General features: G+C 53.5%; 1 protein-coding gene across 1 annotated transcript; it reads right to left on the reverse strand.

Annotated features, from left to right (window-relative positions):
• Positions 1 to 1,019: 1,019 nt before the first annotated feature.
• LOC129015448 (mastin-like) lies at positions 1,020 to 1,814 on the reverse strand. Its single transcript, XM_054453430.2, has 3 exons — positions 1,634 to 1,814; positions 1,239 to 1,482; positions 1,020 to 1,149 (listed from the first exon to the last, which is right to left on the reverse strand). Exons 1-3 carry the CDS (start codon positions 1,717 to 1,719, stop codon positions 1,096 to 1,098), a joined length of 384 nt encoding a protein of 127 aa, XP_054309405.2. The 5' UTR covers positions 1,720 to 1,814; the 3' UTR covers positions 1,020 to 1,095.
• Between the last annotated feature and the right edge of the window lie 10,141 nt (positions 1,815 to 11,955).

Genomic DNA, 11,955 nt, shown 5'->3' on the forward strand with positions numbered 1-11,955 from the left:
GCCAACATGGTGAAACCCCATCTCTACTAAAAATACAAAAATTAGCCGAGCGTGGTGGCTGACGCCTGTAATCCCAGCTACTCAGGAGACTGAGGTAGGAGAATCACTTGAACCCGGGAGGCGGAGGTTGCAGTGAGCCAAGATCACACCACTGCACTCCAGCCTGGATGACAGAGAGAGACTGTCTCAAAAAAATAAAATAAAATAAAATTAGCCAGGCGTGGTGGAGCACACTGGTAGTCCCAGCTATTAAATGCTTGGAGGGCTGAGGTGGGAGGATCGCTTGAGCCCAGGAGTTTGAGACCAGCCTAGGCAACACAGCGAAACCCCATCCCTACAGAAAGAAAAAAAATCAGCCCGGTGTGGTGGCTTGCGCCTGTGGTTCCAGCTATTCAGGAGGCTGAGGTGGGTGGATCACTTGATCCTGGGGGTTCGAGGCTGTAGTGAGCTGTGATTGCACCATTGCACTCCAGCCTGGGTGACAGAGCAAGACCCTGCCTCAAAAACAAGTTTTTAAATAAAAAAATTTTTAAAAAAGAAACTATTTGGGAAAAGCATGGGACCAGGACTCCCCCTGGACTGCGTTGTAGTGGGAATGAGGCAGTCCACCCCAGGGGCTGATGCGCTGCGGGGCCCAGGAGTTCCCAACCTCCCTTAGCTCACGGTTTCTTTGCTGCAAAGGGACAGCAGGCAACTGAGGTTGACGCTGAGGATGCAGTTAACTCACAAAGTGCCTGTTGGGAGGTGGGCAGGGGCACCCCCACGTCATAACCCCAGAACTTGTCACTGTGACCTTATCTGGAAAAGGACCTTTGCAGACGGAATTAAGATGAGGTCATGTTAGATTCGAGACACCATAAATACAGCACCCAGTGTCTGTAGAGGAGGAAGGCGAGGGGAGCCTGGAGAAACACGACCGCAAGCCCAGGGACATGGGGACGGGCAGGGGCCCCAGAAGCCAGGGAAGGCATGGAACGGACCCTCCCTCAGGGCTTCTGAAAGGAACCAACTCTGCTCACGCCTGGAGTGCGGACGTTTCGTCTCCAGAGACGTGAGATAGTAAATTCCTGCTGCTCTGAGCCACCTGGCCTGTGGTCATCTGTCTCGGCAGCGGCAGGAAGCCATCCAGGACGCATCTGGAGCCCAGGCCTGCACCGACATTCTGGGTCATCTCTCCACATCCCACCCAAGTGGCCCTGCTCCTGACCTCCACGTCCAATGTCACCCCAGCCGGTCACCCAGCAGGTCTTCCCCGAGGGCACGTCCAGGGAGGCAGACGGGAGCAAGACCGGGTGGATGAGCTCAGACAGCGGCACCGGGGCCTCCAGCTTCAGCAAGGCGATGTCCGCACCAACCTGGGCAGACAAGCTCTCATTGTACTGGGGGTGATGGACGATCTCAACCACCTTCATCCGCTGGTCGTCCTCATAGAGCCTCAGCTGCCCGACCTGCACTCTAAACCCGCAGGGCTCCAACTCCTCCCTGGAGAGAGGAACGGGCACCACTCAGAGTAAGGCCAGATGCTCAGGACCGGGGCTTTCCCTGAATCCCAGGAGGGGCTCCCGGCACACAGGACACCTGCCCGTCCCCACCCCCACTCCCACCCGCCGAGGGGACGGCAGGCTCCACTCACGGCTCAAGGCAGTGGGCGGCGGTCAGCACCCACTCTGGGTGGATGAGGGAGCCCCCGCAGATGTGCTCCCACAGACCCTTCTTCATGCTGTAGAACCTCAGGCTGACCTGCCAGGGGTGCCTCCTGGCCGAGACGTCACAGCCCCCAACGATGCCCACCAACTAATGCCCCACGCCGGGCTCTAGGGAAGCAAGTGAGGACCATGATGGGGATGGACGAGGGTCTTCCCAGAGCTCAGGGGCACCAGGAGAGACTGGCAATCGGACAGTCCCCACGCCTCCCGGGGCCGGTGCTCTGAGCCCAGGGTAGGGAGTGGGTCCTGGGGCAGCAGGGGCATTGGATGGAGTGGACTCGCCTGAGTTCCCAGGCACGGAGCCCCCCAGGCAGGGGAGGGTCAGGACCAGCAGCCACAGCATCTGTGGGGAGAAAGCCGGGGCCTGGGGTGAGGCGATCTGAGCCCCAGCTGGGGTCTGGGAACGGAGAGGGGGGTTCAGAGTGGGCGGCATACTCGTGCCCCAGGTCTGTCTGCGTCCTGCCTGGCATCTCCGGGAGCCCATTTATCTCTCATACAGAGGAAGTGGGTGGGCGGGGCAGCCCCCTCCTGGGCACATTCAGAGTGCTGACAGCAGGTGGGGCCAGCCGCTGAGTTCCACTGGGCGGGACCGGGTCTGGGGCACAGAAATGCAGAGTGTTAACCACGGCCACCTGAGCTGCAGGGGCAAGAGGCAGCTCTGGGGGCGCGGGGAGGTCTGAGAAATGGTCAACACCACGAAGAGAAGCAGCAGCGACATCCCAGCTGGGGAGGGAGGGAGGGAGGCGCATGTTAGACGACAGCCGTTCCCATTCTCCGGCCAGGTCTCCTCCCTCACCCTCACCTGGGACACCCACCGTCTCTGGCAAGGTCCCCTCCCTCACCCTCACCTGGGATACCCACTGTCCTTGGGAATGAAGGGTTCACTTCTCAGTGCCTGGAGCCCATTCTCCTCTTTGGCCCAAAACGTCCACCTCCCCGAAATAACCCCAAGTGCCCCTACCCCGCGACAGCCTGGGCTACAAGAACCAGCTCCAGGAGGGTGCAAGTCACCAGCCAGGGAGCAACAGAGACGCAAGGAGCAGCCCCAGTCCCCGACCTCTCTCTAGACCTTCCGCTGCCCGGAGGTGCTGGGGTGGGGGCAAGAAAACATGACCCAGTCTGGACTTGTCAGCAGCTCCAAGGAATGAGGACTTGACATCCCCTTTAGTCTGTCTCCAAGACCCCGAAGCGCCGTGGTGTTTTGTGCTCACCCATGGGAGAGGGTCATGAGGACCCAGGAGCCCTTCCCTGCCAACCCCCCAGCACCCGTGTCCCCAGAATATCAGAATGCTGCTGGAGGTGACTGTCCCGGTGCTGGTTCCCCTGTGGAGACCCCCCTGGCTGCTCTCAGCCTCACCCAGTGCCCTTCTTGGCCCTGCTGGACACAGAGCTGCAGACAGAGATGAAGGAGACAGCGGTAGGTGCAGGCATTACCCAATGCGACCCCCAGCCCCCGCCCCTGCCCACGTTGCATCACAGCCGACCCGAGGAGCCGCAGCTCCCAGAGGAAGACACGGTGGGGCCGATGCAGATGCAGCCTGAGATACAGCCTGGTCTCCCTCCTCTGGGTCAGGTCTCCCTCCTCTGGGTCAGGTCTCCGGCGCCCTCCCCCAGCCTGCAGGGCTGCATTAGGATGGGGAGTTTGAGCTCAGTTGACCAGCCCCAGAAATGCAGAGAGAGGGTGCAGCGCCCCTCCACAGCCCTCTCCCCGCTCTGTCTCCTCCCCCCGCCCGCACAGCCAGCAGCCTGGTCCAGCTCTCTGCGTCCCATTGCCAGGGTAGCATCCTCCAGGTCCGCGAGCGACAGCAAATGCACGCAGATCTGCAGCAACCTCAATTCTTGCCTCCTCAGAAGAAAAATTCAACTGAGGGGCAGAAGGCAGGAGAGACTGAGGCAAGTTTTAGAGCAGGAGTGAACGATTATTAAAAAGCTTTAGAGGCCGGGTGTGGTGGTTCATGCCTGTAATCCCAGCACTGTGAGAGGCCAAGGCGGGAAGACCACTTGAGGCCAGGAGTTCAAGACCAGCCTGGCCAACGTAGTAAAATCCTGTCTCTACTAAAAATACAAAAATTAGCTGGGCGTGGTTGTGGGCGCCTGTAATCCCAGCTACTCGGGAGGCTGAGGCAGGAGATTCGCTTGAACCCGGGAGGCAGAGGTTGCAGTGAGCCAAGATTGCACCACTGCATTCCAGCCTGGGTAACAGAGTGAGAACCTGTCTCAAAATAATAATAATAAAGAAATAAAAATAAGCAGCTTTAGAGCGGGAACAAAATGAAGGCAAGTACACGTGGAAAAGGCCCAAGCAGGCAACTCGAAAGACAAGTGTGCAATTTGACCTTTGACTTGGGGCTGTTTGTTTTTTGAGATGGAGTCTTGCTCTGTCACCCAGGCTGGAGTGCAATGGCACGATCTTGGCTCAATGAAACCTCCACCTGCCGGGTTCAAACTATTCAGGCACGCGCCACCACACCCAGCTATTTTTTGTATTTATAGTAGAGACAGGGTTTCACCGTGTTGGCCAGACTGGTCTCAAACTCCTGACCTTGTGATCTGCCCACCTCGGCCTCCCAAAGTGCTGAGATTCCAGGCATGAGCCACCGCACCCGGCCTGACTTGGGTTCTTATAGGTTGGCATGCTTCCGGGGTCTCGTGTCCCTTCTCCCGAAATTCCTCCCGTGGGTGGGCTGTCTGCGTGTGCCATGGCCTGCTGGCACTCGGGAGGGGAGCGTGTGGTGCGTTTGCCACAGTAGTGCGTGTGCTCACTTGAGGCGCTCTTCATGACCAGCCACAGGTCCCTTGAAGGCCATAGACCAGTTAAACTCTACCATTTTGCCTCTTAGTGTGCCTGCTCCAGCCCCCTTGCCCAGCTCCTGAGATCTTACCGGGAAGCTGCTGATCACCAGTTTCAGGTGTTTGCTGTCTATTGGGAGCCTGCCTTTCCCTGGTGCCAGCTGCAACAAGTATTATGTTAGAGAGGCAGTTAACAACTGCCTGACCATCGCTGGAAGGACGCCCGACGCTCCTGGTGTATGGGACGGGAGCTCTCTCCTGCCCTGCCCATGCCTGACCAGCTGCTGCGTCGCAGGCCCAGCAATCGTAAGTGACCAGCAGGACACGTTCCTGTGATGAACAGCCACACCCAGTAAGTTTGTTTCCCACCCGAAATCTCCTTCCTCTGGAAACCTGGGTGGGCGCCGCTCAGCCCACTTGGTCTGGCTCTTGGTCCCTCTCGGTTCTTCTCTCTTGCTTCCTCCCTCACCGTGGGATGCCCTGGCTCCCCCTTGGCCTTCCGCCACCACGGGAAGCTCCCCAGGCCTCCCCAGAAGCCAAGCAGATACTGATGCCGTGCCCGTACAGCCTGCAGAACTACAAGCCTCTTTTCCCTCTCCTTTCCTCTTTTTTTTTTTTTCAGATGGAGTCTCGCTCTGTCACCCATGCCAGAGTGCAGTGGCGCAATCTCAGGTCACTGCAACCTCTGCCTACTGGGTTCAAGTGATTCTCCTGCCTCAGCCTCCCAAGTAGTTGGGATTACAGGCGCACGCCACCACACCTGGCTAATTTTGTATTTTTAGTAGAAACAAGGGTTTCACCATGTTGGTCAGGCTGGTCTCAAACTCCTGACCTCAAGTGATCTGCCCGACTTGGCCTCCCAAAGTGCTGGGATTACAGGGGTGAGCCAGCGCGCCCAGCCTGACTTTCCTTTCTCCTCTCCTTTCATCTCCCCTCTCCCGTCTCCTTTTCCCAGGCGATTGCTCTGTCGCCCAGTGGTGCGATCTCAGCTCTCTCAACCTCTACCTCCCAGGCTCAAGCCATCCTGTCCTCAGCCTCCAGAATAGCTGGGACTACAGGCGCACGCTACCACGCCCAGCTAATTTTCTTATTTTTAGCAAAGACGGGGTTTCACTGTGTCACCCAGGCTGGTCTTGAACTCCTCAGCTCAAGCAATTCTCCCACCTCAGCCTCCCAAAGTACTGGGATTACAGGGGTAAGTCACTGCCTGCACAGTGGGCCGGGTGTGGTGGCTCATGCCTGTAATCACAGCACTTCGGGAGGCTAAAGCGGGAGGATCACTTGAGATCAGGAGTTCGAGACCAGCCTGGGCTACACAGTGAGACCCCATCTTTTTTTTTTTTTTTTTTTTTTTTTTAGACGGAGTCTCACTGTGCCCAGGCTGGAGTGCAATGGTGCGATCTCGGCTCACTGCAACCTCTGCCTCCCGGGTTCAATCAATTCTCCTGCCTCAGCCTCCCAAGTAGCTGGGACTACAAGCACCCACCCCCATGCCCAGCTCATTTATTTGTATTTTTAGTAGAGATGGGGTTTCGCCACGTTGGTCAGGCTGGAGACCCTATCTCTTTAAAAAAAATTAAAAATTAGCCAGGCACGGTGGCACACACCCATGGTCTTAGCTATTTGGGAGGCTAACGTGGGAGAATGGCTTTGTTACAGGAAAGGGGTCCCAATCCAGACCCCAAGAGACGGTTCTTGGATCTCTCACAGGAAAGAATTCAGGGCGAGTCCACAGAGTAAAGTGAAAGCAAGTTTATTAGGAAAGTAAAGGAGTAAAGAATGGCTACTCTGGCTGGGCACGGTGGCTCACACCTGTAATCCCAGTGCTTTGGGAAGCCGAGGCAGGCAGGTCATGAGGTCAGGAGTTTGAGACCAGCCTGGCTAGCATAGTGAAACCCCGACTCTACTAAAAATACAAAAAATTAGCTGGGCGTGGTGGTGGGTGCCTGTAAGCCCAGCTACTCAGCTAGGCTGAGGCAGGAGAATCGCTTAAACCCAGGAGGCAGAGGTTGCAGTGAGCTGAGATCATGCCACCGCACTCCAGCCCAGGCAACAGAGCGAGACTCCATCTCCAAAAAAAAAAAAGGATGGCTACTCCATAGACAAAGCAGCCCCGAGGACCGCTGGTTCTACATTTTTGTGGTTATTTCTTGATGGTATGCTAAACAAGGGGTGGATTATTCATATCTCCCCTTTTTAGACCATATATGGTGACTTCCTGACGTTGCCATGGCACCTGTAAACTGTCACGGCGCTGGTGGGAGTGTGCCAGTGAGGACGGCCAGAGGTCACGCTTGTCACCATCTTGGTTTTGGTGGGATTTGGACAGCTCCTTTGCTGCAAGCTGTTTTATCAGCAAGGTCTTTATGACCTGTATGTTGTGCTGGCCTCCGGTCTCATCTTGTGACTCGGAATGCCACAATGGTCTGGGAATGCAGCCCCACAGGTCCCAGCTTCATTTTACCCAGCCCCATTCAAGATGGAGTTGCTTTGGTTCCCACGCCTCTGACAGCTTGAGCCCAGGAGGCTGAGGCTGCCATGAGGCTACACTCTATCTCAAAAAAAAAAAATTCCAGGAACATGAAGATAATGAGTGACGGTTACATTGTGCATCTTGTGGCAACATTTTAGGTAATTTATCAGCTAGTCTGAAGCTACAGGGAAAGAAAGTCAAATTCCCTCAAACAGCTTCCCTCCTCGCACAGGTGCAGGGGCTTCACACACCTCCTGCTCAGGTCTCTCTGGGCCTGATCCAGGTCACAGACCTCAGGTTTCTCAGGCTGCTCTGAGCCACTTTTCTTTCTCACATCCATGGGGTGGGCCTGGTGCACCTTTCTGAACCTCACCCTGAGTATCTCTTCATCTGCCCGCTCATTTTTAACCTCTAAGACATCTGCAAAACAAAAATAAAATTAAAAGCCCCCAACCGACGAAACAGACCCCTCGAAAGTGGCTCAAAACACTAGTTCAGGCCATGCTGGGAAGGGGGATTGGACACGCCTCATTACACCCTCCTCCCTCACTAGTTCAGGCCACGCTGGGAAGGGGGATTGGACATGGCTCATTACACCTTCCTCCCTTTGGGATTCAGGCACTGCTGACCAGCCTTAACATTAAAACAGAGATTTTTTTTTTTTTTTTTTTTTTTTTTTTTTTGAGAGGGAGTCTCGCTCTGTTGCCCGGGCTAGAGTGCACTCAGATGATCTCGGCTCACTGTAACCTCCACCTCCCGGGTTCAAGTGATTCTCAGGCCTCAGCCTCCTGAGTAGCTGGGATTACACGTGCCCACCATCATGCCTGGCTAATTTTTATATTTTTAGTAGATACAGGGTCTCGCCATGTTGCCCAGGCTGGTCTCGAACTCCTGACCTCAAGTGATCTGCCCACCTTGGCCTCCCAAAGTGCTGAGATTATAGGCGTGAGCCACTATGTCCAGCCCCAAAATATATTTATTTGATATATCTTTAAATGGCCCTGCAAAGCTGCCTCTTGTGGGGGAAATTTACACTCTGCAGAGAATCGTCTTCCCTTACTAGGTCTTTATTTTTATTTATTTATTTTTTTTTTTGAGACGGAGTTTCACTCTTGTTGCCCAGGCTGGAGTGCAATGGCGTGATCTTGGCTCACCGCAACCTCTGCCTCCCGGGTTCAAGCAATTCTCCTGCCTCAGCCTCCCAAGTAACTGGGATTATAGGCATGTGCCATCACGCCCAGCTGATTTTGTATTTTTAATAGAGATGGGGTTTATCTGTGTTTGTCAGGCTGGTCTCAAACTCCCAACCTCAGGTGATCCACCCGCCTCAGCCTGCCAAAGTGCTGGGATTACAGGTATGAGCCACCGTGCCCGGCCCTTACTAAGTATTTTCAGGAGAGTCTAGCCCCTTTTAAACTCTGGTAGGAGACATTTGCCATCTATTCTCTCTGAAGCCTGCTACCTGGAGGCTTCATCTACGTAACAAGAACCTTGGCTTCCACAATCCCCCCTGAACTTAGCCCCATTTTTTTCTGCAGACTTCAACTCTTTAGGCAAAACTTAACTCTTTCAACCAACTACCAGCCCGGAAATCTTTGAATCCACCTATGACCGGGAAGCTCCCCTCAGACATCCCACCTTTCCAGACTGAACCAGCGTGCACCTTGCATGTATTGACTGATGTCTGCCTATAACTTTGGTCACCCTAAAATGTATAAAACCAAGCTGGAGGCCAGATGAGTGGCTCACGCCTGTATCCCAGCACTTCGAGAGGCCGAGGCAGGCAGATCACTTGAGGTCAGGAGTTTGAGACCAGCCTGGCCAACATGGTGAAACCCCGTCTCTATTAAAAATACAAAAAAAGCTGGGCACAGTGGCTCACGCCAGTAATCCCAGAACTTTGGGAGGCTAAGGAGGGTGGATCACTTGAGGTCAGGAGTTCAAGACCAGCCTGGCCAATGTGGCAAAACCCCGTCTCTACTAAAAATACAAAAATTAGCCAAGTGTGGTGGCAGGTGCAGGTAATCCCAGTTGCTTGGGAGGCTGAGGCTGAAGAATCGCTTGGGCCTGGAAGGCAGACGTTGCAGTGAGCTGAGATTGCATCACTGCACTCCAGCCTGGGCAACAGAGAGCCAGACTCCATCTCAAAAAAATAAAATAAAATAAAATAAAATAAAATAAAATAAAAAAATTGCCAGGCATGGTGGTAGGTGCTTGTAATCCCAGCTACTTGGGAGACTGAGGCAGGAGAATCGCTTGAACATGGGAGGCAAAGGTTGCAGTTGTTAGAAACAAATGCTTGTTCCTTCATGCTAAAAAGAAGAACTAACACTCAGACCAAAAATTTTCTCACCAAGACAATTTACTTTTTTTTTTTTTTTGAGACAGAGTCTCGCTCTGTCACCCAGGCTGGAGTGCAGTGGTGCGATCTTGGCTCACTGCAGTCTCCACCTCCCGGGTTCAAGTGATTCTCCTGCCTCAGCCTCCTGAGTAGCTGGGATTACAGGTGCCCACCACCACGCCCAGCTAATTTTTGTATTTTTACTACAGATGGGGTGTCACCATGTTGGTGAGGCTGGTCTCGAACTCCTGACCTCGTGATCCACCCGCCTTGGCCTCCCAAAGTGCTGGGATTACAGGCGTGAGCCACCGCACCCAGCCCCAAGACAATTTACTTCTATAGAAGGGTGCATCTCACAGATGGAGCAATGGCGAGAGCACACCTGGACAGGGGAGGGGAAGGGGTTCTTATCCCTGACGCAGGCAGCCCCTCCTGCTGTGTCGTTCCCCTATTGGCTAGGGTTGGACAGCACAGTCTAAGCTAATTACAATTGGCTATTTTAAAGAGAGCAGGGGTACGAGTCGGAGTGGCAGAGTGAGTAGTTTGGTGGGAAGGACAGTTACAGAACAGGTGACTCAGGATGTGTCAGGGCAGAGCAGGTGACAGGGGTGACTCAGGGCGGAGCAGATGACCGGGGAAGAGATGTGAGCTACTGATTAGAACTGGTGGGAAAGTTGTTGAATGAAACTAGAGGCAAGGGGGCAAAGAGAACCAGGAAGTTAAGCTTTGAAATGGAGAATCAAAGAATAAGAGAGCTGAACAAAACTGACATGCTGATTCTTTGAAGAGAAACTCGGAGTTCACTATATTTAACACAGTGAGCTGATATAGCGTCACTGCACTCCAGCTGGGGAAAGAGCAAGACTCTCTCTCCAGAAAACAAAAACAAAAACAATAACAAAACAGCGGTAGCCCAGCCACCTTCACACATTCTCAGGACCTCCTAAGGGTGTGTCATGGCCAAATCCTTAACCGTGGCAAAATAAACTTCTAAATTGATTGAGTTGTATCTCAAATACTTTTGGCTCACATATCCTTTGTAATAAATCTGTAATAGTAAATAAAGCATTTCCCTAAGTCCTGTGAGCCACTCTAGCCAATTGTTGGGCTCAAGAAGTGGGTCCCGGGAATGGCCTATTTGTAGCCAGGTCAGACAGAAATCGTGGGTAACCTGTGGGTAACCACAGTCCAATGCCTGGCAGGTCAGCGTACCAACGCCAAGGGCTGTAGTAGAGAAGCGTTTTATTTTTATTATTCTTTTTTCAAGACAGAGTGTTGCTCTGTTGCCCAGGCTGGAGTACAGTGGCATGATCTCGGCTGACTGCAACCTCCACCTCCTGGGTTCAAGTGATTCTCCTACCTCAGCCTCCTGAGTAGCTGGGATTACAGGTGCCTGCCACCACGCCCAACTAATTTTTGTATATTTAGTAGAGATGGGGTTTCACCATGTTGGCCAGGATGGTCTCAATCTCTTGACCTCGTGATCCACCCACCTCGGCCTCCCAAAGTGCTGGGATTATAGGCGTGAGCCATTGTGCCTGGCCTGAAATTCTTTATAGATGCATATCTCCCCCCACAAAAGATGGCTTTGCAGGGCCATTTCAAAATACAGCAAAGAAACATAATTTGGAGGCCAGGTGCAGTGGCTCATATCTGTGTCTTTTTAGTTTTTTGTAGAGATGGGATCTCACTGTGTTTCCCAGGCTGGTCTCAAACTCCTGGGCACAAATGATCCTCCCACCTGGGCCTCCCAAAGTGCTGGAATTATAGGTGTGAGCCACCGTGTCTAGCCTGAGAAAGGGGAACGCTTGTGTCCTAAAGATGGGTGTATTAATTTCCTGCCACTGCTGTAACAAATTACCGCAAACGTGGTAGCTTAAAACAATGGAAATTATTTATGTGTTTAAGTCCTGTCTTTTCTTATTGTCATGATGCCTGTGCCACTCCCTGCTGCCTCCATAGCCACGCCGTCCCCTCCTGTTTGCATCCCCTCTGTGGAACCCTCTTTTTTTTTTTCAGATGAAGTTTCACTCTGTCACCCAGGCTGGAGTGCAATGGTGTGATGTCCGCCTCCCGGGTTCAAGCCATTCTCAGGCCTCAGCCTCCAGAGTAGCTGGGATTACAGGCCACCACGCCCAGCTGATTTTTGTAGTTTTAGTAGAGACGGGGTTTCACCGTGTTGCCCAGGCTAGTTCCAAACTCCAGACCCCACGTGATTTGCCCGTCTTGGCCTCCCAAAGTGCTGGGATGACAGGCGTGAGCCCCCGCACCCGGCGAACCCCTCTTATTAGAAAGATGCACAGGATCCCATTCAGAGCCCACCTGGATAATCTCTCAGCATCCTTAACTTAATCACATCATTTGCTACATGAGACCCAAAGGTTCCGGGAATTAGGACACGGACATATCTGTGGGGAGCCACCGTTGAGCACGCCACAGTGGGGAGGGGACAAGCATGTACAGACACCCTGGAAGACAATTCAGCCACACTTAGTGAAATTAGGGGTACTTGTGTCCCCTCCTGGACAGACTGTGCCCAGAGAAAATTCTCACACGGAAGATCAGGTACCATTCGAACAGGAGTGCATCCAGAAATGAGGTGGGAGAAAGCCACAGATGTTCACTCAGGGGTTCACTCAGCACCG

Source organism: Pongo pygmaeus, chromosome 18, assembly GCF_028885625.2.
Source record: "Pongo pygmaeus isolate AG05252 chromosome 18, NHGRI_mPonPyg2-v2.0_pri, whole genome shotgun sequence".
Classification (NCBI taxonomy): domain Eukaryota; kingdom Metazoa; phylum Chordata; class Mammalia; order Primates; family Hominidae; genus Pongo; species Pongo pygmaeus.